Source organism: Ambystoma mexicanum, chromosome 5p (genome assembly GCF_040938575.1).
Source record: "Ambystoma mexicanum isolate Mex_15411 chromosome 5p, UKY_AmexF1_1, whole genome shotgun sequence".
Taxonomy (NCBI): domain Eukaryota; kingdom Metazoa; phylum Chordata; class Amphibia; order Caudata; family Ambystomatidae; genus Ambystoma; species Ambystoma mexicanum.
Window position 1 is genome coordinate 57,957,484 of NC_090930.1, and position 24,059 is coordinate 57,981,542.

The 24,059-nt window shown below is 46.0% G+C and overlaps 1 protein-coding gene across 12 annotated transcripts in view; it reads right to left on the minus strand.

Moving 5' to 3' along the window:
• Window positions 1–250: 250 nt before the first annotated feature.
• DLG3 (discs large MAGUK scaffold protein 3) overlaps window positions 251–24,059 on the minus strand; it is a 2,111,742-nt gene continuing 2,087,933 nt past the window's right edge. For all 12 annotated transcript variants that reach the window (XM_069612439.1, XM_069612441.1, XM_069612436.1 and 9 more), the window contains one exon: window positions 251–2,019. In XM_069612439.1, the coding sequence (XP_069468540.1) occupies window positions 1,913–2,019 (107 nt within the window). In that variant the 3' untranslated portion in view covers window positions 251–1,912. The remainder of the gene's footprint in view (window positions 2,020–24,059) is intronic.

Genomic DNA, 24,059 nt, shown 5'->3' on the forward strand with positions numbered 1-24,059 from the left:
TCCTAACAGCACATGGGTCTGATAAGTCTCCCTGGTCCAGGTTGGAGTTTATTGAAGCAGCAATAAGAGTGGAATTCATGGACCGGAGGACAGAGAAAGGACTTAAGATCCCACAAACCTCCGAACCTGAGCACGTCAACCCTTTGTTTTACATATAAACCAGCAAACCACACATCTCATGAAGGTCATATGCATTTCTGGGTAATAGAAATTTTGAAAGATAGATGGAAAAGAGTCTTCCTTGAAAATGTTCTCTTTTTTAAAAAGGATTTTATACCCGTTCAGATCATGGTTAGAATGGAAGTTAAAATATGAAAAATGCAGACACAGCAACACAATATGGTCTTGGTTTACATCAGCATAAAAAAATAGATTAAAAAGCAAACATCTCATGCAGATGGACACAAAGGATTGGGGTGAGAGGGTAAACTGTAGGTGACAGAGGAATCCTCTCTCGCCTGCCCCATACTCCCTTCACAGGAAGCTTTATGGCCTTCAGGTCATGGGATTACACTGATCGTTCCTTATACCCAGTCACCCTTCCCTTTTACGTGCCCATATGCTCTGTATGTACCATGTCTTTTTATTCAGTACCATTACTCTCCAAGATCATCTTTAATCCAAAAGTGAAAGTAAACCCATCTGTTCAGTGGAAAGAACTAAGTAGAAAATGTGAGATGCCAGCCTCCTGTTCTCGGGCACACAGCAGACACCATCGTGGAGCCCTCTTTTCCCCCATCCCACAGGCCCAGCAGTTCAGTTTTCTCCACATTGGCCATTTCTCTGTGTAGGTTTCATCCGCTCAAGCCCCTTGTGTTCTAGGCTCCCCTCTGGCACCTCTAGTTCCATGTTTCCACCTCAACTGTCACCTACGCCTCTCCCTGCACGGTTCCTCAATTCCACTCCATGAAACCCACTTTTTTCTCTAGGGTTCTCTGAAGGGGATCATGGATCTATGCTCCCCTGCAGTAGACCATGATTCTCCCCGATGGGCAACCTTTTCAATCCACATAATCAACATGTGGCAAGGCCTTGTCTTTTCATGCACTTCCATTTCTACTCTCCTCACTTACGATAGCAGCCTGGATTCCTCTTCTCTGGCACCTTGGCTAAAGGTTTGAATCCCGACAGGCAAGCCTGTGCTTCACCTCCCTAGGCCCCATTCAATGCTAACCTCTTGCAGTAATAGCCCAGGGCCTCAATGCCTAGGGCAGTCCGTTTCTCACTTCTGTTGCTACTGATTGGAACACAGATATAATTTAAAATATCCTTGCAAACAATATTACTAAACTGTTATGAAGTCCCCTGTTTTTTTCTTGTCCATATATAATATATCTATACATATATAAAATGTATATAATATACCTATAATGTATATATAAAACATATATACATTATATATATATTATACATACACCTATAAATAAAATTGTTCTGGTTCCATCGCAGTAAACGGTCAGGGATATAACATCTCCATGAGGGAGGAGTTGTCCAACATGTTTGACATGGAGCCCTGCCCTTGTCTTGAAACTCCCAACTTCTTCTGGAAAAACTACCACGGCGTCCATATTTCTCGTGTGTCCCAAGTACTCCTTTCTCTTCCTTGTGCTCCTCCATCTGAAGAATTTCAGTTTTCCTCCTGGTTTATTTTTTTATAAAAAAAGAATATCTTTCAAGGGGTTTTCGCATCTCTAGTAGGACTGCAGAAAGGTCCATGCAGGAATGGGTACAGTCACGCCTGGGAGTGCGAGAGATCACCTCAAAGTAACAGAAACAAAGAAAAATGTTGGTGGCAGATCCAAATAAAAAGGTGTTGTTATGGCCAGGTCAGGAAGAGTATTCCAATCTGAATTCCTTTGGGGGCAAGGGGATTACCATCTTCTGTTCATGTGAAGGTCAGAAGGAGACCTGCTTAGAGTTTCTCAGCCGATGGGACCCAGATGTAGTGGCCAGACTGATCCTCAATGATCTGCTTGATTTTGTTGTAAATCTCTTCGAGCGAGTCCCCCTGTACGATGGCTGAAACAAAAGAGAAAACCCAATTAGTATATCTAATAAACAGATAAAATCTAGTTACGTCCACTGAGATTTTAAATACCCAAATCAAATCACATGCCTCTCAAGGCCATTACGTTAATTGCTATAATAACTTTTTGGCAGTGTTGAACTTTCTACTAGTGAAGTTCCTCCCTTGCAAAGGCTCACTCGTTTCACATAAACCAATCCATTAGTCCACAAGCGCTTACAACATTTAGCTCTACAAACTCGTTTTTTTTCAGCAATATTGGCTACCGTTTGAAAGAAAAAAAACAAAACACAAAAGTCAGTTTGCAATACACACTATATAATATCTCCCTCAATTGAGCTTTATTCTGCTTGCAAGACCTATTAAAGAGGGGATAATGTATCCAGAGTAATACTTTGTGTGGCTAATATAAGTCAAGTCAGTGGTTATTGATTTTATGTTCATTTACAAGAGTTTTACGTGACTGTAGCACTGGCTGGGCTTTTAGAACTCTTACTTCAATACATTATGTAAATACATAACAAAATGGTCTACCACAGCAGATACACAATCATGAGTGAGTAAACACAAACACCTCCATAAACATAGGTTTAAAAATGGTAAATCTTCCACAACAGAAAAAGAAACCAATTGAAGTGATGCCATTCTCACAGTTAAAAAGATTAATTGCATCCAACACGCACCATATTTGACTAAGGACACTATCTTCCTAATAGAATGTCACATCTACAATCAGTGAAACCAGGTTATCCAGGAGCATTCGAACCCAAAAGGCGACTGCCGTAAGTGTACACATACACAAAAACGTCAGTATCTCAAGGGCAGACATGTTATATGTTAATGTCTTCATGTTTGTATTTTTGTATTTTATTTGGATTTTACTAAGCTCCTTAAACCAAAGCGCTGTACAGAAGATAAGGAACGGTACAATAAAAATTAATAAACCATGAAATTCAGAGAACAATCACTCAGGGATGTGAAGTAGGTAAGACTTCAGGGAATCACGGAATAAAGAATAGCCAGAGATAGAATGGAGAGGAGGAGCATTCCAGTGGAGAGGGGCAAGATGATCAAAAGAGCGAAAACAAGATTGAGCAGAGGGGGTAAGGATGGGGGGCTACCAGTAAAAAAGTGAGAACAACAAAGAGCGAGACGGAATATAGAAATATATCAATGCAGTAAGATAACTAGGAGCCAGACCATGAAGAGATTTGAAAACAAGACAGATAAAATTAAACTTGATTGAAGAATAAAGGGGTAGCCAACCAAGAGTTGCAAGGGAAGAAGAGATAGAATCCAGAAAGACACAAAAGACCAATAGAGGAATTTAATACTGATCTAAGAGGAGCAAGACGAGAGCTAGGCAGTCCAAAGAGGGCAGTAGAAAAGTCTGCAGAAAATGAAATAAGAAATTAGGAGTCTAGATGCTTGAAAAGTAAGAACTGGGCGAGCTTTACGAATGTTGAGATGAAAATGACAGGAACGAGAAGTTAATGAAATGTGATAATAAAAAGAAAGATTAGTGTCAAAATGCAGGCCAAGATTTCAGGCCGCGAGTGAGAGCTTAGATGGGGGAGAATATAAAAGAAGGTGAAGGATGGGGGGGAAGGGTATTTGCGGGAAAAACAATACTTCAGTCTTCCCAGCACTGAGAGTAAGATAGTGGGAAGACATCCAAGATTTAATAGTAACTAAGCAAGCAGAGAGAGTATGAAGGATTTCAGGAGAAAAAGAAAAAAAAGACAGACATTGTTGGGTATCAATCAGCATAAAAGTGGTGAGATAACCCAAAAAAGGAAAAATAGCAGCAAGATAAGAAGTATAGAGAGAATAGAAAAGAACCCAATACAGACCCTTGAGGCACCTTATAGGCAAGCTGTGATGTTTTAGAGTACTTGCCCACCCAGGAGACTGAGAAGAACAAGTTATTCTCTTACCTGGTAACGTTTTTTTCAATGGGATGGTCTGACGACGTATTCTATATCTATGACAGTAATCACCACAGCTGTGCTGCTTCGGAAAATCTTTCGGCGTCTGCGTCCTGCGTCGATACGCCGCCCTCGAGGACCTCCTCCGACGTCACTGGATGTTATAAGTAGTACGCACGACGCCCGTAGCCTCAGTTGTAGTTTTTTCCCAGAACTTGTGGCACCAGTCTTCTGCCAGTCTGACCACACAAAGCCTTGCGGAAACGTAAACTGCAATCGCATAAGAAATTCTGTAGCGGGGCAGGGAGGGAGTGATATGGAATACGTCATCGGACCATCCCATCGAAAGAACGTTACCAGGTAAGAGAGTAACTTGTTCTTCGAGGGGATTGGGTCCTCCGACGCATTCCATATCTATGACAGACTCCCAAAGCAGTACCAATGCAAAGAGGTGGGAAAAGAATTTAGTAAAAGAAATTTAGAATGCCCAATCAAATTGCGGAGCAAAGGACATCTTGCCTAGATCATGCTCACGGATGGAATCGAGGGAGTAGTGATGTACAAAAGTATGGACCGAAGCCCAGGTCGGCTGCATCACAGATGTTACAAATAGGAACCCCCCCCCCTCTGTAGGGCAGTAGAGGCAGCCATACACCTGGTAGAATGGGCCCGCAAGCCGACCGGTGGGTCCTTACCTGCAAAGCGGTAACACCCAGAAATAGCCAGAATAATCCAGCGAGACAGTCTGCTTAGTCACAGCTTGTCCCAAACGCTTACCAGCGTAACCAATGAAGAGTTGATCGTCCACTCTGACCCGGGACATGCGTGAAATACAAAAGCTTAAAGCTCTCCTAGGATCGAGCCTATGGAGCCTCTCCTCTTCCTTACCAGGATGCGGAGGAGGATGAAATGCCAGAAGAACCACCTTCTGGCCTAAATGAAATTCCGACACCACCTTCGGAAGAAAGGAAGGACGAACTCTAAGGACAACCCTGTCCTTCTGAAATACAGTGAAGGGTGGCTTAACTGAATGTGCCTGTAACGGAAGTGACCGCAACCAAAAATACAGTTTTAACAGTTAACAGTCTTAAGGGGCATGAATGCAAAGTCTCAAACGCAGCACTCATCAAAAATTTGAGAACAAGGGTCAAATCCCTACCGGGCACCAGGAAAGGTGACGGAGGGAACACATTAGTGAGCCCTTTCAGAAACTGAGAAATTAAAGGAATTTTAAAATAAAAACACTCTTCAGACGAGTGCTTAAATATGGACAGCGCCACCAGGTACCCTTTGATGGTACCCACTTGCAGACCCCTGTGGGCCAAAGAAAGCAATAAAGACAGAACCATAGGAATGTCACATGAAAAAGGATCCACATTCTTAACCCTGCACCAGTCGCAGAACTTTCGCCAACGGTACAGGGACTTAGTTGCAGGCCTTCTGGCCGAAAGCAACACCTCCATCACGTCTTCAGGGAGGTCCCAATCCTTATACCTCAACCTTTCAGAAACCAAGCGTGAAGGTTGAGGGATCTGACCTCTGGATGGAGAACCTGACCCCCCTCCCGTGAGAGCAGATCGTCTGGGTAGGGAAGACGACGTGGAGGGCAGATGGACAAGTTGAGAAGGTCCGGGTACCACGTCCTCCAGGCCCACGCCGGAGCAATGAGGATCATCCGGGAACCGAACCTCCGTAACCTCTGCAGTACTTGCGGGATGACGGGGACTGGAGGAAACACGTACAGCAGTGGGAATGACCACTCCACCACAAACGCATCTCCTAAGGCTCCTTTTGGAGGAAATTTCCACGAGAAGAACCTCTCACACTTCCAGTTGACACTGGAGGCGAAGAGATCCACTTGAGGGGTCCCCCAAACGGCAAAGATCTCCAGGAGGATCTCCTGAGCCAACTCCCACTCATGAGAGATCGCGCTCTGCCTGCTCAGAGCGTCCGCCGTCTCGTTTTCGTCTCCGGCCAGATGAACTGCCGAGATCGAAACTTCCTGCTGGATTGCCCAGAACCAGAGCTGTATCGCCTCCCAGCACAGAGGAAGTGACCCTGCCCCCCCTTTTTGATGAGGTACTGCATGCCCACCGTGTTGTCCGTCAGGATCAGGACATTCTTCCCTCGCACAGTCGGCAGAAAAGCCTTCAGGGCTAGCCTGACGGCCCTCAGCTCCAACAGATTGATATGGAGTCTGGACTCAGACGGAGACTGCTACTCGTTGACATGAGCTCCCCATCCCGTGAGGGATGCGTCTGTCACGATCGTCACCTCTGGCCAGGGTAGCCAAAATGGAGCCCCCATTCATCAGATTGTCTTCAACGGCCCACCAAAGAAGGTCCTGGGCAACCGAGGAAGGTACCTGAACAGGGTCCGACAACCAGCCGGAGGACTGAGACCACTGGAGCTTGAGTGCCCTTTGCAAAGATCTAATGCGCAACCTGGCCTCCGGCACCAGAAGAATGCAGGATGCCATGAGGCTAAGCAATCTCAAGAACTCAAACGCTGGGAGAGTCTGGGCAAGCTGAAACTTGTGCACCATCTGCTGAATGTGATGAGCCCTCACCTGGGGAGGAAAACACAGCCCCAGGGAGGTGTCGAGCACCGCTCGGATGTACTGGAGCCTCCGAGTTGGTGTCAAATGGGACTTCTTTAAGTTGAGGGAGAAGCCCAGCTTGTGGAGGGAATGGCAGGTGACGGCCAGATGATCCAGGACTTGCTCGGGAGAGCGCGCCCTGATCAACCAATCGTCCAAGTAGGGGTAGACGTGAATCCCCCCTTTCCTGAGGTGCGCTGCCACCACTACCATGAGTTTGGTAAAGACCCTCGGGGCGGAGGTCAATCCGAACGGAAGGACCTGAAACTGAAAGTGCGGGTCGCCAACTGCGAACCTCATGTATTTCTTGTGCTTTGGATGTATCGGCACATGAAAATAAGCGTCCTTGAGGTCGAGACACCAACCAGTCCTGAAGTTGAAGGGCCTGGAGGACTTTCTCCAGCAGGGATTGAATTTCCTGCGCAAGGAGCGGATCCGGACTCTTCAAAGAGATTCCCAGGTGGACTGTCTTGAGGCCTATGCCGGAAAGGAAGACAGTAGCCGTGGGTTATGATCTCCAGAACCCACACATCTGAAGTAATGGCGCGCCAGTCTGCAAGATGCTGCGCCAGCCTTCCCTCAACCGGCGAACCATGGGACATGGCCTCATGACTGAGCTGAAGCAGCTGCGGCGTTGCCTGAGGGCAAAGAGACAACTGCCCGAGCGGCCTTGGCACCTCGAGTACATTGTTTTCCACCTCTGGCACTCCTACGGTGGCCCCTGTGACTGGCAGCTCCTCTCGCTTTACTAAAGGATGAGTAATAACGAAAGGCACCTCCCCTCCATTGCTGTCCCCTAGGACGAAAAGGCGGAGGTTGTCGAACTGCAGCGCCCAACGACTTAGCTGCAGCTTTGGAGATCTGCAACCTCTCAAGGCTCTCGTCAGCCTTGCTGCCAAAAAGATGTTCCCCGTCAAAGGGCATGTTGAGGAGCCGGGCCTGCACATCAGGAACAAACCCCGATTTCCGCAACCATGCAAACCTGCGTATCACGGTGCTTGCCGCCATGGACCGGCTGACGCAATCTGCCATGTCCAAACCCGACTGAACGGCCTCACACGTGGCATCCTTGCCATCCTGGACCATAGCAAGGAAACCATCCCGTTCGTCCCCTTTGGGAATATGTTCAGCCGCTAAGGAAGCAGTTCCACAGTGTGTGCGTGAAACGAGACAAGGCACATACGGAGTTGGCCGCCTGAAGCGCCATACCCCCTGAAGAACCATCAGAACGCTCGTCGTCCCCATCAGGAGGGATGGTAGGATACGGCGCCTGCTTTGCTGGGGCCGTAGCCGCCTGCACCACCAAACTCTCCGGAGTGGGGTGCCTGGTCAAGTAGCAGGGGTCGCTACTGGCTGGGCGGTATTTTCGCGGCAAAGACTTGCCCACTGCCGGGAGACTCTCCGGAGCAGTCCAACCCGCCGCCACCTTCCTCTGTAGAGCCATATGGAACGGCAGTACCGGGTCAGTTGGTGGACCGTGGTCGAGGATATCCGTAAGGTCATCCTGAAGAAAATCCCCTGGGGGAGCAGACCACCCCAAGTACTTGGTGACCCTAGACAGAAGGCACCGGTACGAGGAGTCGGCATGAGTGCCAGGCTCAGGCCTCCAAAACTCCACCTCTGGAGAGGTGTACTTACCACTGGCATCGTGCAGGGACTGACGGAGGTCCTCAAATTGACTATGGCCCGAGAGAATCTCATCTGGCACCATATTGGGAACCATGCCATCATCAGAGCCCTCATCCATCTTTGAAATGTACTCAAGATGGCGGGAAGAAGGCACAGAATGTGGAACAAAGCCATGCTTGACCTTGGCCAGAGCCTTCCTAGGAGGTTCCACCGTGCCCCAGGGTACCCCTGTCGAAACAGCCTCGAAAGGCGTCGAGTGAATCGGCGATGACGCCGAACGCGGCACCGACAGCATCGACGCAGGCCTCAAGGGCAGAGCCCCGAGCGGGTCCCTCGACAGCATGGGCGCAGACGGCGTCGACAACGACCTCACCGCCGACATCTTCCTCGAAGACACCACAGGTGCACACGGTCTCGAGCGCGTCGAGGACCGGGACCTGGAACGGGCATGACAAGAACGATTCCCCTTGTCCCAGCGGGACCTTTCCCGCAAATCATGCTGACTACCCGAGCCCGAAGGCGTATGAGCGGTGTCTCTCGACCGATCACGACTGTCCCCACTCGGAGGCACGGAGAATCTCTAACATTTTCTTCCCGAAGGAAGCCCATTCCTCTGGCATCCCATTGTTGGTCGGATAAGCGACCCGCCGACGGGTGGAGTCCTCGGATGAGGACGGGGAAGGCGACCGATGACTGCGCTTCCGGGAGTGCCTCGAAGAGGCAGAGGAGTGGCGAGACCTACTCCGGGACCAAGACCCACTGGACTTCCGACGACAATGTGGAGAGTCGCCCCTCGAATCGTCCGTCGAAAGCCCCGCAGACCTCGACTTCCGTGGCTTGGACACCTTACCTACCGACAGCTTCTTCTTGCGTTCCCGCAAGGCTTTGGATGTAAGCGACTGGCAGTCGACACAATCATCCGTGTCATGGGCCTCCCCGAGGCACCAGAGGCAGGCGTCGTGCGAGTCTGTCACCGACATCTTGGACCCGTAGTCCCCGCACTTCTTAAAGCCCGGACGCGGGGTGGAAGACGAGGTAGACATCCTACGAAGGAAAACTTCACAAACGAACAGGTTCGAAGAACCGATAAAGAACAAACTCCGAGATCTCCGAAGCGAACACTTTCGCGGAAAAAACAGAACTGAGGCTACGGGCGTCGTGCGTCCTACTTATAACATCCAGTGAAGTCGGCCGTCGGAGGAGGTACTCGAGGGCAGCGTATCGACGTAGGACGCAGAAAGATTTTCCGAAGCAGCACAGCTGTGGTGATTACTGTCACAGATATGGAATACGTCGGAGGACCCAATCCCCTCGAAAGTTCTATTGGATGGATAAGAATGAAACCGGGACAGAACAGACCCTGTAAGACCGAAAGACTAAAGTGAGGCCAGAAGTTAAGAGTGATAAAAAATGTCAAAAGCAACCGATAAAGAGTAATAATAAAAGATGAGTGTTTAGAGTATCGAGAAGAGAATTCAGCACATAAAGAAGAGCAGATTCTGTGGAGTGAAGAGGACCAAAGCCAGACTGAAATTGAGGATGAATAGAAGAATAGAGACAAACGTGGAAATCTGAGAGTAGACAAGCAGTTCTAGTAGTTTAGAAAGATAGGGTAATAAAGAAATGGGACGAAAATTAGAAACAATCAGAGGGTCAGCAGTGGGTTTCTTTAGAATTGGGATGATAGAAGCATGCTTGAACGGCATAGGAAAGGTAGGGTGACAGACGTAAAAAAAAAAAAGGAAACAAGATAGGGTACAAGGAAAGGATAGACCTTAGGAATTAGCGCAGAAGGAATAGGGTCAGTAGGGGATGAAGTAGGGTGAAGCTTTAGCTAGTAAAAGAAACTTCAGAGTTGGCAATCGGAGCAAAGTGAGCAGTCGAAGTGTGAGGAATAGATGTAGAATGATTAACAACTTTAGGTGGGTTAGAGGCTTCAATATCAATACAAAGAGAAAGAACTTTAGAGGAAAAGAATTGAGCAAAGTCAGATGCGGATAAGAGTTAGAGTGATTAGAGTGGGAGGAGAGAGGAGCCGAGCCAGGGTTTAAAAAAAGACACCTAGGATGGGTAGAAAGGGTATGTAAAAGATGTGAGAAATATAGAAGCTTAGCAGAAAATAGACAGTCATCATAAAGAGCATGATAAGAAATGTAAGATGATTGAGCAGACGTCGATTTGGCCGATAGCCAACGTATTTCAAAGCGACAGAAGACAGTGCAGGTGAGTGGAAAGCCAAGGTTGGGAAGGTTTACGAGTAGGGCGTAAAGAGGACAGAGCTGGTGTAGAGAGGTGGAAAGGGATGTAGAAATTGAAGATGCAGCCTCGTCCGACGAGCTTAAAAGGAGGAAAGGGAGGAAAGAGCAGAAGTACAAGCAGTATTAAAGAGTAAAGGGTTAACATTGCATAGATCATGCAGTGAGAAAGTAAGTGAAGGGGAAAAAATAGGAGAACGTACGTAGAGAAGATTGAGATAATTATACAGAAAGGAGATGGTGATCAGAGATGACATAGAAGACACGGAAAAGGTCGAGCTGAAAATCAGGTCATGGGAGGAACCAGAAATATGAGATGGAGGAGTAGTAAGATGCTGAAGGAAACATGAATCATAACAGAAAGATTGCACTTGCTTACTTATTACTACACAATCTACATAATCTACATAATCTACCAGAGCAAGTGAGGTCCTCTCTAGCTCCTAAGTAATAAATTGAAGCAAAACTTCCCAAAAATATTAAGATGAAACAGTTCAATATATACTGCTGAGTGGAACAATACTGCAAGAAAGCTATGCAACTAAATGAATCACATTTAGTTTGTGGTCTTACAGTTTGACTCTTGTAAGTTGACTTTGGATGTCCCCATGCCCTCTTACAACCACACAACGAATTAAATGAAAAGTCAAATTAAGACCACAAACTAAATGTGGTTGATTTAATCACTGTAAACGTTCAGGAAAACGTTCAAATAATTTTGTCATACTACACATTTTTATCAACATGCCATCCAACTACCATTTTCTTGTTTACCAGCATTTTCAAAACAGACCGATTCCATGTTTATTGGCAACCAATCACATTCAATATTTGAGTACCCATAAATTGATTGCCAAGTCACATTTTTGTTTGACTATTAGGTGGTGCTTAAGCGCCACCTATCAGAAGAAACTATTGCACTGAATTACAGCAAGGAAGCATGACATGTGAGTGGCGCAGCACGTGGTTGTGTTTCGTTAGTTCCCTTTTGTGAGGAACCTGAAGGCGTCCTCACTTCTATTCCTACTATCGGGTGGCCAGGGAAAGGCCATTGCTCTTCGATCTGGACCATGAGGGTGGCTATGCGAGGGAGGATCACCTGGGTGGAGGAGACTTGGTATCCCCCCCATTTCCTTTTCATAACAAGCCCTCTGTCCCTCAAGCTTTTACAGGCTACTGTCAGCCCTTTCACTATTCTTCCTTTAAAACATTCCCCAAGAAACACCAGTTCGGCACTAGGACGAACAAGAGAGCAACTAGAGAAACACGCCCTCATTCTAGTAATGCATACACACACGTTTCAGTTGTGTACCGAGATGAGGACAACAAGAGGAAGGCAGGACTACCGTTTCAACAGTGAGCGGTCTAGTCCTTTATGGACCAATCATGGTGGCAGGAACTTTAAAAGACGGAATCAGTATTAAAATGAAGTCAGCTGTAGAGGCAGCGATGCGGACTGCTGGGTGCAAGCAGACCTCTCTGTAACAGCGGTGTGGCAAGTGTGGCGCTCAAGACCCTTTCGAAGATGCAGAGTTAATGCAGCAGAAAGTAAAGCTGAAGGACGGTGGAGACCGGTGGCAGACCGTGAGAGACCGGCGTGACTGTGCAAAGCGGTTGTGTGAGTCCCGAGCTGCAAGAGGAGCATTGCTGGGTGAGCAAAGCCACAGAAAGCCCCTGGAAGAATAAGCAAGGTACTGCATGGAAAGGAGAGAATTTGTGGCAGCTGAGGACCTCGCATGAAAGCTGTAAACTCTGACCAGTGAGTGTACCAAGAAGGGGGAACACCGGGCTTGCAGGCGAATATGAAAAGCGGGCAATGAACATTGATTTGAACAGGAGCAAGCATTTCTATGACTACCGATCTGAGTGAAAATATATATAAATAGTCTTGAAAACCAAATTTGAGTGAAAACAAATAAGCACTTTTGAATACTGATTGAAGTGAAAGCAAATATGAGCACTTTGGAATATTGATCGGAGTGAAATGAAGTTTGTGAATCTTCCAAATACAACGAACTGTATATGCGAGAAGCCAAGCATTGGCCAAAGCCAAGAGGATTCAAGGAACTGTATGATAAGAAGAACCAAGCATTGGCCAAAACAAGAGAAAACAAGGAACTGTATATGAGAACACAAGCATTGGCAAACGCCAAGAGGATTCAGGGAACTTTAGGTTATGAGAAAACGCGCATTGACAAGACCCAGGAGAATCGATACAATATGAGAAAATTAGTATTGGCAACAGCGAAAAGAATTCAAGACATTGTATGTTATGAGACAACAAGCATTGGCAAGAGCCAAGAGAATACAAGGAAGATTAACAAGTGCATGGTGGCTAACCAAGCCACGGTACAGTGTCAGGAGAGTGCGACACAGCTGAATAAATCAAGGAGCACTGTCAATTAGAAGCAGTGTCATAATGCTGATGAAAAAGCATCAAGGAAGAGGTATCAGTTACATTACCTGCAATAGGTGGACCGACAACTGCGCCTAGACCGAGTGCACCCCTGCATGGAAAAGCCATTGAAAGCACCCACAAAGAAGCTTGTGTTTGAACTGCAACAAACTTGTATGTGTTTTGAAGTCAAGAAACTGAACTACTTTTGTGAACTACACATTGCACACAGTTTGAGGTGAGGGCAAGTATAGGTTTTGGACACATACATTTGCTTTGAAATCCCACCTTAGCATAGGGCAAGTTAGGCCTTAGTGAGTTAAAAAGGTTTGCAGACCAAACAAACCTGTTATGTGTCTGCTTTGTGATGCCTTCACACCACCCACCGTATGGGATATGGCCATTCCAATAGCCAAGGCCATTCCCACCCACTACCAGCCTTTTCTCACCCAAAAACCCATCCTCTGAACTAGCACTACCAAACAGCAACATTCATCTTTGGCGTGGCAGTGTTATTTGCAAGTAGTCTACTGAGAGTTAATGGATCAATTGCAGTCGTAAATGCGTTACTGGCGTAAGAAAAATATCTTAACCGAGTGTGCCTTCAGCCAATTTAAACATGTCCCTCAATCAATAATTACTGAAATAAACGGATCAATGGAGGTTCTACATCAAATCCGAAAATTAACTTAAAATCAATTTGAATGTAATCATCTCATATGGTTCTCCTAAGCAATTTACTTGCGCCTAGGGGAATGTTATCAACTGGAACAACCCGCATAGTAGGGACCATACTCAATGATAAAAACCTTCTCCAAACTAGAGGAAATGGTAAATTAAAGAAAAAACGTTTACAACAAGCACTGATAAAGAACCATTTTTGCTTGTGGATCGGCATATTCCAGGCACTGCTATTATATGCAGAGGTCACCACACCATTTTCTAGCTTTTGTCTTTTTATGTCTAGGTATCAACATTATGGCAGTGCCTGGCAAGTCCCCATCCCACGACTACCCAAAAGCCAAATCTGTTTGCCTTGCCAAAGCTTGCTAACAAATTACTTCCCAATTACATGTAAATAGGTCATCTTATTAGCATTCACAATTTTGATAAAAACACATTTGCCTTCATTTCAATGTAACATTGCTTTAATTTCACCATAGTGACCAATGGCATTAATACCAATTCAGTGCCAATATCCGCCATCTGTGTTAACCTAGGCCACACAAGAAAATACAGCCAAAAGGAATCGTTCCAATGCATTTTTCGAGGCAATCTCAACCAGCAACGTGAACTTGACCTTTATGGTTGGGACACCACTATCCATTTCTGCAGTGCCAAAATCTTTTGTTGTGTCCTCACTTTTCTTGCAGGGTTGAGGCTCGTTTCTAGGGCAAAGTCAAACTCGTCAAGAAACGTTCTGTTCTAAAGGAAGCATGCCTCTTCGACAGACAAGCTAAAATCCTCTGCCTGACAAGCCTTAGGATCTGGTACTCTGTAAGCCCCTAATACTTTGACAACTGTTTCTGTGTGGGTTGACAGCTGGCAGGTGGGAATATTCCAAAGTATATGTATCTATAAAAGACACGAATACTGGTGATTTATTTAAAGTGAATTAAACACTTGTCCAGAGTCCAATTAGTAAATTTCTATGTATTTTGATCTGGCTTCGAAACGATGAATAGATTTCTTGGCACACCAAATCACAAGCTTTTCAATTTGTTAAAGTAACGTGAACGTGTATTTGATTTGTGCACCTTTCATAGTATGCCCAGGCATCTAGCAGGATGCTGCAAATGATTATATTCTGTGAGCTCGGAAACCAGGATGGTAAGGTCATATAGCTTGAGGATTTGGGCAGGCAATTTGCACCAGTTATTATATGAACAGGTTATGTGCAGGATATGCAAATATCCCCGACATGTCATACACAGGCCGTGAGGATAGCTCAGGGGCAACTTGTTTGTCTTGGAAGTAAGATGACGCAGAGCAACACAGGTTTGTATCCCGGTCCTGCGCTTAAAGACTGGTCTCCAATGCTAAGCGCATAATAAAACATTTATTAATTCATAGTGTATTGCCTAGGAATCCTGGCTCTTGATACATGGATGCATAAATTGGGCATTTTACGTTTGTACTCTTTGCAATCAACTCTATACCTGGAGGGCTCCCTTTTCCAACAATGGGTGGGGGGAGGGGTCTGGGGGAGTTCAGCTATGCATTGTTCCGCTCATGTTCAGTTTAGAGAAATATGCTGAGATTGTCTGCCAGACAAATGTGCAACTCTGGGATTTGCTTGCTTTGAAGCAAAGTTTAGGCTTAAGTACCAATGCCATAGATCCTTGGGGTGTGGGGGTGGGGAGGTCTGCTGTCCTGTTTTATGGAACCCCTAAACCTTTTGTTTCCTAGGAACTCTGACTTACGTTTGTGGGCAGAGGTGCTTCTACTGATACCACCCCCACTCCCCCCTTAGTCACTGCAAGCCTCGTTTTCCACATATGGTCCTATGGTAGATCATATAGCTCCTAGGAATGAGGTGAGCTTTTCAAGCCCCTGATTTTCACCTTCTGGTTATATCACCCTACATTGGCTTTAAAAAGTACGCAAGTGGCATCTGTAGTTGAGCTTTGGGTTCAACAGGGGTGAAGCCGATTTTACCAAATTAGTAGCCATTTCTTTCCAATTCCTACTCTAGGCCAGTCTGCTTTTGGGCCATTCATTTCCATGTGCTCCAGTATTCGTTTTTGGCTTCTAGTCCTTCTTGGGCTGTGCCAATTCTCCCCTTGGTCCTCATCACTGTTTGGACTGGGCAGGAATAGTATGACAGAAGAACAAGTTACTTACCAACTGGAATGTTCTTTCGATTGGATGTTCCTCCCACGTATTCCTCATCTTAGATATATCCTTACCTTCAGCTTTGCTGTTTCTGAAAAAATGCTCTCTCTCTCCCCACCAGAGGGCGCTCCTCTCGAGGTTGCTGCGGCATCGATATCCCTTGGCGGCTTCCGCCAAGCGCCGATGTCACCCACTGTATAAATGCCTCGAGCGGGCCCGTTGGCCTCAGTTTTTTCGTATTGTAGCCAATGGATTGTAGTTAATGGCATGCCTCTTTTGACCCAAGCCTTAAAGTAATTTTGAGTGTAAATTAAGTAAACTGTACTGTGGGGTAGGCTGGGAGGGTCGATGAGGAATGCGTGGGAGGAACATCCAATCGAAAGAACATTACAGTTGGTAAGTAACTTGTTCTTCAAATGGATTGTGTCCTCCCACGTATTCCTCATCTTAGATAGACTCCCAAAGCAGTATTGTATTGGAGGCGGGAGTACAGAAATATTAGTCATATACAGAATGAAGTACTGATTTAGCAAAAAGACCTCCTTGTGAAGAAGTCTAATCTAGGGCATAGTGTTTTATAAATGTGTGCATGGATGACCATGTGGCTGCTGCGCAAATCTCTTGCACTGGGACACCTCTCTGAAGAGCTGTTGAAGTTGCCATGCCCCTGGCTGAATGAGCCCTCAGCCCATCTGGAGGATCTTTCCCAGCCAATCTATAACATTCAGTTACAGCCAAAATTATCCACCTAAATAATGTTTACTTAGTCACTGCCAGTCCCAATTTACGACCAGTGTATCCCACAAAAAGTTGTTCACACTGACGTAATATTGCTAATCTTGAAATATAGAAGCTAAGAGCCCTTCTAGGGTCAAATCTATGTAGCCTTTCCTCTTCCTTACTTGCGTGAAGAGGAGGGTAAAAAGCAGGCAGTGTTAATTTTTGTTACAGGTGAAAATCTGAGACAATTTTTGGCAAAAAAGAGGGTTTTACCTTAAGGACAACCTTATCTTTATAAAAGATGGTGTGAGGAGCCCTGCCAAAAAGTGCCTGCAACTCACTTACCCTGCGGGCTGATGTAATTGCCACAAGAAGTATTGTTTTTAAAGTAAGGAGCCTTAACAGACAAGACTGTAAAGGCTCAAATGGGATGCATGTGAGGAACTTTAGTACTAAGTTTAAGTCCCACACTTACTTGAAAAGGTATTGGAGGAAACACATTATTAAGACCTTTTAAGAATTGTGTCATGAAAAGGTACCTTGAAGTAAGAATTTTCCTCTGAGGATCGCTTAAAAATAGATAGCACTGCTAAATAACCCATTATCGTGCCAACCTGGAGCTCCAGATTAGCCAAGTATAATAAAAAAGACAATATTGTGGGAATATTACACTGAAACGGGTCCACATTACGATCACTGCACCAGTTACCAAACTTGTTCCAACAACACCGGTACAGAGATTTAGTTGCTGGCCTTCTCATACAATCCTTGTATCTCAGCCTTTTAGAAGCCATGCATGAAGATTGAGTGTTTTGACTTCTGGATGGAGAACGTGAGCTTCCTCTTGTGAGAGAAGATCCTCTGTTTTTGGAAGACATATTGGAGGGCAGATGGACATGTCCAGAAGGTCCGGGTACCACGTTCTCCTGGCCTAATCTGGTTTTCCTAAACTTCCTGATTACTTGAGGGATCACAGAGACTGGAGGAAACTCATACAGGAGGGGAAATTCCCAGTCCACTACAAACGCGTCCCCTAGAAATTCCCTTGAGCAGTACAGTTCCCACTTCCTGTTGACACTGGTCGCGAACAGATCCACTCCCTGGGTGCCCCAAAGGGCGAATATCTCTTGAAGGACTTCCTGAGCTAGTTCCCACTCGTTGGAGATTGTGCTCTGCCTGCTCAGAGCGTCCACCGCTGTGTTTTGCTCTCCGACTAGATGAACTGCCGACAGAGAGATCCCTTCTTGTATTGCCCAGCTGCATTGCTTCTCTGCACAGTGGTAGTGACCCTACTCCTCCTCTCTTGTTCAGGTAGTACATGGCCACTGTGTTGTCCGTCATTATCAGGACATTCTTTCCCCGTACAGAGGGCAGGAAGGCCTTCAGCGCTAGTCTGATTGCCCTGAGCTACAATAGGTTGATGTGTAGTTTGGACTCCGATGAAAACCAACAACCGCTGATTGTCAACTCGTTGGTGTGAGCTCCCCACCCTGTGAGTGAAGCGTCCGTCACTACCGTTATCTCCGGGCATGATTGCCAAAAAGATTCTCCCCTGAGGATATGTTCCCTGCAAGCCCACCATTGAAGATCCTGTGCTACTCTGGTTGGAACTTGCAAAAGAGCTGACATTTCCCCTGAAAATTGTGACCATTGAGTCCTGAGGGATCTCATTCTCAATCTGGCTTCTGGCACCAGAAAAATGCAGGATGCCATAAGACCGAGAAACCTGAGAACATTGAAGGCCAGTAGATACTGAGCATTCTGGAATTTTGTTACCATCTGCAGAATGTGGTGAGCTCTCCCTCCGGGAGGCAAGGCTTTGCCCGAACAAGTATCCAGGACTGCTCCGATAAACTGGAGTTTCTGTGATGGTATCATGTTTGACTTTAAGTTCAGAGAAAAACCTAGCTTGTGAAGGAAGTGGCAGGTCTTGGACAGATGTCCCTGGGTTTGTTCTGGAGAACGTGCCCTGATCATCCAATCGTCCAGGTAGGGGTAGACATGAATCCCCCCCCCCCTCTCCTGAGACTCGCTGCCACCACCGCCATCAACTTGGTGAAAACTCTCAGGCGCAGGTCAACCCGAAAGACAGAACTCGAAACTGATAGTGAGACTTGCCAATCGCGAACCTCAGGTACTTTCTGTGTTTGAGATGTATTGGCACATGAAAGCATCCTGAAGGTCCAATGATACCAACCAGCCTTGGAGTGGAGAGCCTGAAGGATCTGAGAAAGTGTGACCATCTTGAATTTATCCTTCCTGAGGAACTTGTTCAAGCTTCTCAAGTCCAAGATGGGCATTACGCTCACCTGGTATCCACGGGGACGCCACCCAACCCTGGTTGGATGATTTGCACTCTCCAACCCTCTCCCGGTCCCTTGGTAAGGTCTCTGGTTAAAGATGGGTCTGCAATAAAGGAGAGCTGGATTCAATACCAGATTGTTTTCCCACCTCCCTTGGCCTCAACTCCTTCCTCCCCCTTGGGCCTTCTCCTCACCTTAATATTGTAAAAGGTGGATTCTCCGTCCTGCTCCTCGTGGCAGGGGCTCGTAGATGTGGGGGGCGAGCAGCGACCAAGTTACTTCACTGGTGCAAGCCCCCCTGTGGGAAATCTAGGCCTGCTGCGACTCCGTAGGTTTGCTGCTTTACAGTCTTTATATGCAGTGCTTATGTTCCTCTTAGTTCGAATAATAATGTCTTGCTTCTTTCCTTTTAGGTATGGAAAGGTATTTTGGTGTTGTCGTGCAGTTTGAAGATGAGCATGGGCTGGTAGGCGAAAGCGCGATGCTGTCCAGTGAGTAATGCGCGGCGCTGTTTCGCCTTTTATATTGCTAACCTGCGTCTTTTCTCTTCTTGCAGGTTGCAATGTTCCTTGCCGAGTGCCGTAATGTTCCAGCAATGATACTGACCAGGAGAGGACTACCCAGGTAAGAATTGTGTGGCTTTCTTCATTCGGGTGGAAACGTGAGTAAATGCTTACTAACGCTGTCTTTCTTTCTCCTCTTTCCATGTTATGGTATTCTATGAAGCATGCGGTGCCGGATGATGGAGTTAGTACCTTCAGGTGAGTGGAACTGAAGTCAGCCATGGATTGATGGATGGATGGATTGAAGACAGGATACTGTTCCAGGTAAGTTTCGTAGTGTTCCTTCTCTCTCTGCAGGTCCTTGGTTTCAGGTAAGCTGGCATCAAAGAACTGGACACGGTGAGCGTTACGCTGCCCACGGCAGAATAATGCAAAGCATGTTCTGCTGTTTGGGTGTGGTTTAAATAGTCTCAGGTAAAGTAGTCCAGGTACAATAGTCCCAGGCCTGCCACACCCAAAATACTAGACCGCATAGCTCAGTTCCTTGTAACTGAGCTATGTGTGTGCCTCCATGTTGGCTGAAGCTCCCCCCCCCTCAAGTAAATAGTCCCATTCTAGTGTTGGTCTTCATGATGGTTATGAGCCTGGCGCCAAAGGCACCAGGACTGACTCCAAGAGAGTCTTGGATGAGGGAGGTTTTAAGGGCTTTGACCTGGCCCTAACTGGAAGGCTGACTTGCCAGTGAAGGCCAGGGGCAAGGGTCATGACAGCACTCCCCCCGCCACCTCCCGCCAAGGCCCATCTCACGGTGGCAGTTCTGCCTGGTCCTGGTTTGGTTGGGTAATTCTGATGGAACTTTTTAATTAAGCGAGGTGCATGGATGTTTTCACTAGGTTCTCATGATCTGTCTTGAGGGCCGTATCCCTTCCAATCAACTAAGTAGTATAGTTTGGATCTGGTGTATTTTGAGTCTAGGATATCCTTTACTTCAAACTTTGGTTCTCTGTCAACTAATACTGGTTTTGGTGGTCTTGTAACCCGAGTACCGAATTGTACCGGTTTCAGGAGTGATATGTGAAACACAGGATGAATCTGCATAGTGGGTGGTAGAGCTTATTTAACTGCCACTGGATTTATTATGGATTCAATAGAATAAGGTCCCAGATATCGGGGACGAAAGGTCAGAGTCCCTTTTATGGGCACATATTTTGATGCTAACCAGACCTCGTCTCCAATTTGATAGTCGGGGGCTTTACTACGATGTTGGTCAGCAAATTTCTTTTGTCTGTTCTTGGCTTGGAGTAAATGTTCTGCTGCTTCTTTGAAGGCCTGGGAAATAGTCGTATGTCGGGTTTTAACGGCTGGCATTTCCAAAGGGGTTGGGAGATCCAATTCTGAAGTACGTGGATGTCTACCATATATAGTGTAGAAAGGGGTTTGTCCAGTGCTGGTGTGTAAGGAATTATTATAGGCATATTCAGCCATCCATAACAAGTCCATACAATTTCTTTCCACTGGATGTAACATGCAACGTAAGTATTGCTCAAGGGTTTGGTTTGTTCTTTCGGTTTGGCCATCTGTTTGAGGATGGTGACTTGTGGATAGTCGAATGTCAATTTGGGCCATTGAACAGCATTTCCTCCAGAAGTTGGATACAAACTGACTACCTCGATCTGAGATCAAGACCGATGGAAAGCCATGTAGCCGTACGATTTCCTCATGGAATACTTTTTTGCGAAATTGGATGCATTTGGAAGACCCTTAAAAGGAATTAAGTGTGCCATTTTAGAGAACAAGTCTACAACTACTAAAATGGTGTTGAATCCTTTACTGGGAGGTATATCTGTAATGAAATCAAGGGACAGTGTGTGCCATTGTGCGGGAGGAATTTCCAATGGTTGGAGAAGACCAGCTGGTTTCTGCTTTTGGGACTTGTTTTGTGCACACACACCGCAAGATTGGATAGATTGTATGAAGTTTTGGCAATTCCAGGATGACCTTCAAACAGGGAGTCGCGATAACCTGAAATAATCTGCTCTTGTAAATATTTACTTGGTAAGTATAGACGGTTCCTAAAATATGGTAACTGGTCTTTAATGTTGTAATGTTCTCCTTGAGTACACCACTCTTGTGAGAGTGTGATCCATTAAGAGTTGGATCTTGTTTTGGAGTTCACCCGGTGGTCAATGTTGTCGTAAGACCCAGGAGTTTGTCTTCTGGAATGATGGCTACTGGATCTGGAGTTATGTATACGTTTTCATCAACACCCATGCGGGACAAGGCATCAGCCTTGCCGTTTCGGACTCCTGGCTGGTAGGTGATCACATAGTCATATTCAACGAAAAAAAGAGCCCACCGCAGTTGACGGGATGATTGAGCCTTTGCCGTTTTTAAGTATTGCAGGTTTCGATCAGTTATGACCGTGACAGTATGTCTCGCACCAAGGAGATAGTGTCGCCATGCCTTGAAAGCTGATTTTATAGCCAAGAGTTCTTGGTCTGTGATAGCATAGTTGAGTTCGGGAGGTGAGAATTTTCGTGACCAGAAGGTCACAGAGTGTAACTGGCCAGTTCATGGGTCCCTTTGTGAGAGAACAGCTCCCACAGCCATGCTAGAGGCATCTGTTTCAACTATATAAGGGAGGTCTGGGTGAGGATGCCGTAGAACTGGAGCAGAAGTGAATTTTTTCTTAAATTCTTGAAATGCCTTCTCTGCTTCTTCGGTCCAATGGAACTTTTTATTGTTTTTTCTCAATAGTGATGTAATTGGATGCACTATTTGGGAAAAATCTGGGATGAATCAGCGGTAAAAGTTTGGAAAGGCCAACATACTCTGGATTCCTTTAAATGAAGTTGGTGACGGCCAGTTAAGAATGGCATCTACCTTGTGCCTATCCATTCTGATACCTTTTGGTGCGAGGATAAAACCGAGGAACTCCACTTCGTTGACATGAAAAGAGCATTTTTCAAGTTTAGCATACAGTTTATATTGGCAGAGTTTAGTAAGGACGGAGCGGACATGCCTGACATGGTCTTTTGTAGCAGAATACACTAAGATGTCATCAATGTAAACCAGGGCGAAAACGTCGATTAACTCCCGCAAAACATCATTCATAAAGTACTGGAATGCAGCAGGAGCGTTGCAAAGTCCAAAAGGCATTACCTGGTATTCATACAAGCCGTATTTGGTACGAAAGGCGGTTTTCCATTCATCTCCTTTCTTCACTCGAACAAGATGGTACGCCCCCCCTAAGGTCCAGTTTGGCATAGATTTGGGCGTCTTTGACTTGATCCAATAATTCAGGAATAAGGGGCAGTGGATAACTGTTTTTTTACTGTGATCTGGTTTAATGCGCAATAGTCGATGCAATTCCTCAAATCTCCTTCCTTCTTTGGTACTAAGAATAAGTGACTGGCTGCCGGTGATTTAGATGGGTGGATAAATCCATTTGCCAGGTACTGATCAAGAGAAGATTTCAAATGGAGGTTTTCTGGTTCAGTAAGTGCATAGATTCGACCCAAGGAATTTGCGCACCAGGTATGAGGTCGATCTGACAATCATAGGGCCTGTGCGGTGGTAGAGTATTGGCTTGTTCTTTCTGAAACACGTCTTGAAAATCTTGGTATTCATTTGGTAGAGTACTTGTCACACCTAGTACAAGCACCGCGGGACTGGGAGTATCAGATGTACATAAGACTGTTTTCCCCTTTTCTTGGTAATAACAGGTGCGAGCACAAGCATCGGAAAAGGCCAACTTCTTGGAACGCCAATCTATTAGAGGGTTGTGAGCTACCAACCATGGCATCCCTAAGATTAGTCGAAACTGAGGAGCTTTGATGAGATCGAATGCAATAGATTCTCTGTGTCCATCCTGGCACAGTAGGGTTAGTACTGCTGTACATTGGGTTACTGATCCGGAAGCTATTTCTGAACCCTCATCAACAGTAGTAACTTTTTCAGTAGTCGACTTACAGCATAAGGGAAGCCCCATCTCTGCTGCCAGATCTTGGTCTACATAATTCCCAACTGCTCCGCTGTCTATGTATGCTTCGACAGCATGCATCCGAGATGGTTGTTGGCGATTGATCAAAATTACTGGTAATGCAAAGTGTGAGGTCTGTTGCTCATGCTTCTCGCTCGACAAGCGGACCTCTAAGCTTGCCGGGCTTGGTAGTTTTCCGACTCCTTGTTATTATCTTCCTTCTCTGTGGCTCCAACAGTTCCCTTTGGTGGTTTCACTGGACATTGTTTGAGGAAGTGGCCCGATTTTCCGCAATATAAGCATAATTGCTGTTGCCCTCTCTTGTCTCTTTCAGTTTTAGTTAAAGGGGGCCTTACACCTCCGATTTGCATGGGTTCTACCGTGTTTTCCAATGTACGTGGAACATTATCGTTTGACCGGACATACACAGCTTGAGTGTCTAACCTTATCTGGTACGCTTTTCGGTCTTGTAATCTGTGATCTAATTGCACCACAAGGTTGATGAATTCTCCACAGTCTTTAGGTGGGTTAACCAATTGAGCAAGGACATCCTTTAGTTCCCCTCGTAGACCCCGATGAAATAGTGTGGTCCTTTTGTCCTCAGGCCACCCAGCTTCAATGACTAGTCTGTTAAATGTTCCTATATATGTAAGCAAGTCTTGACTTCCTTGACGGAGTGACAAAAGTTTGTTGTCTAATGCTTGGCCTTGGGTATGACAAGCAATGAGTTTTTCCATTTCCATCTGGAAACCCCCAAAGTCATGTAACAACGGGTTATCCTGACTTACCAATGGTACCGACCAATCCGCAGCACTGCCACTCAGATATGACAAGACAAAAGCAACCCGCACTTGGTCGTTAGGAAAAGCCCCAGGTCTGCAAAG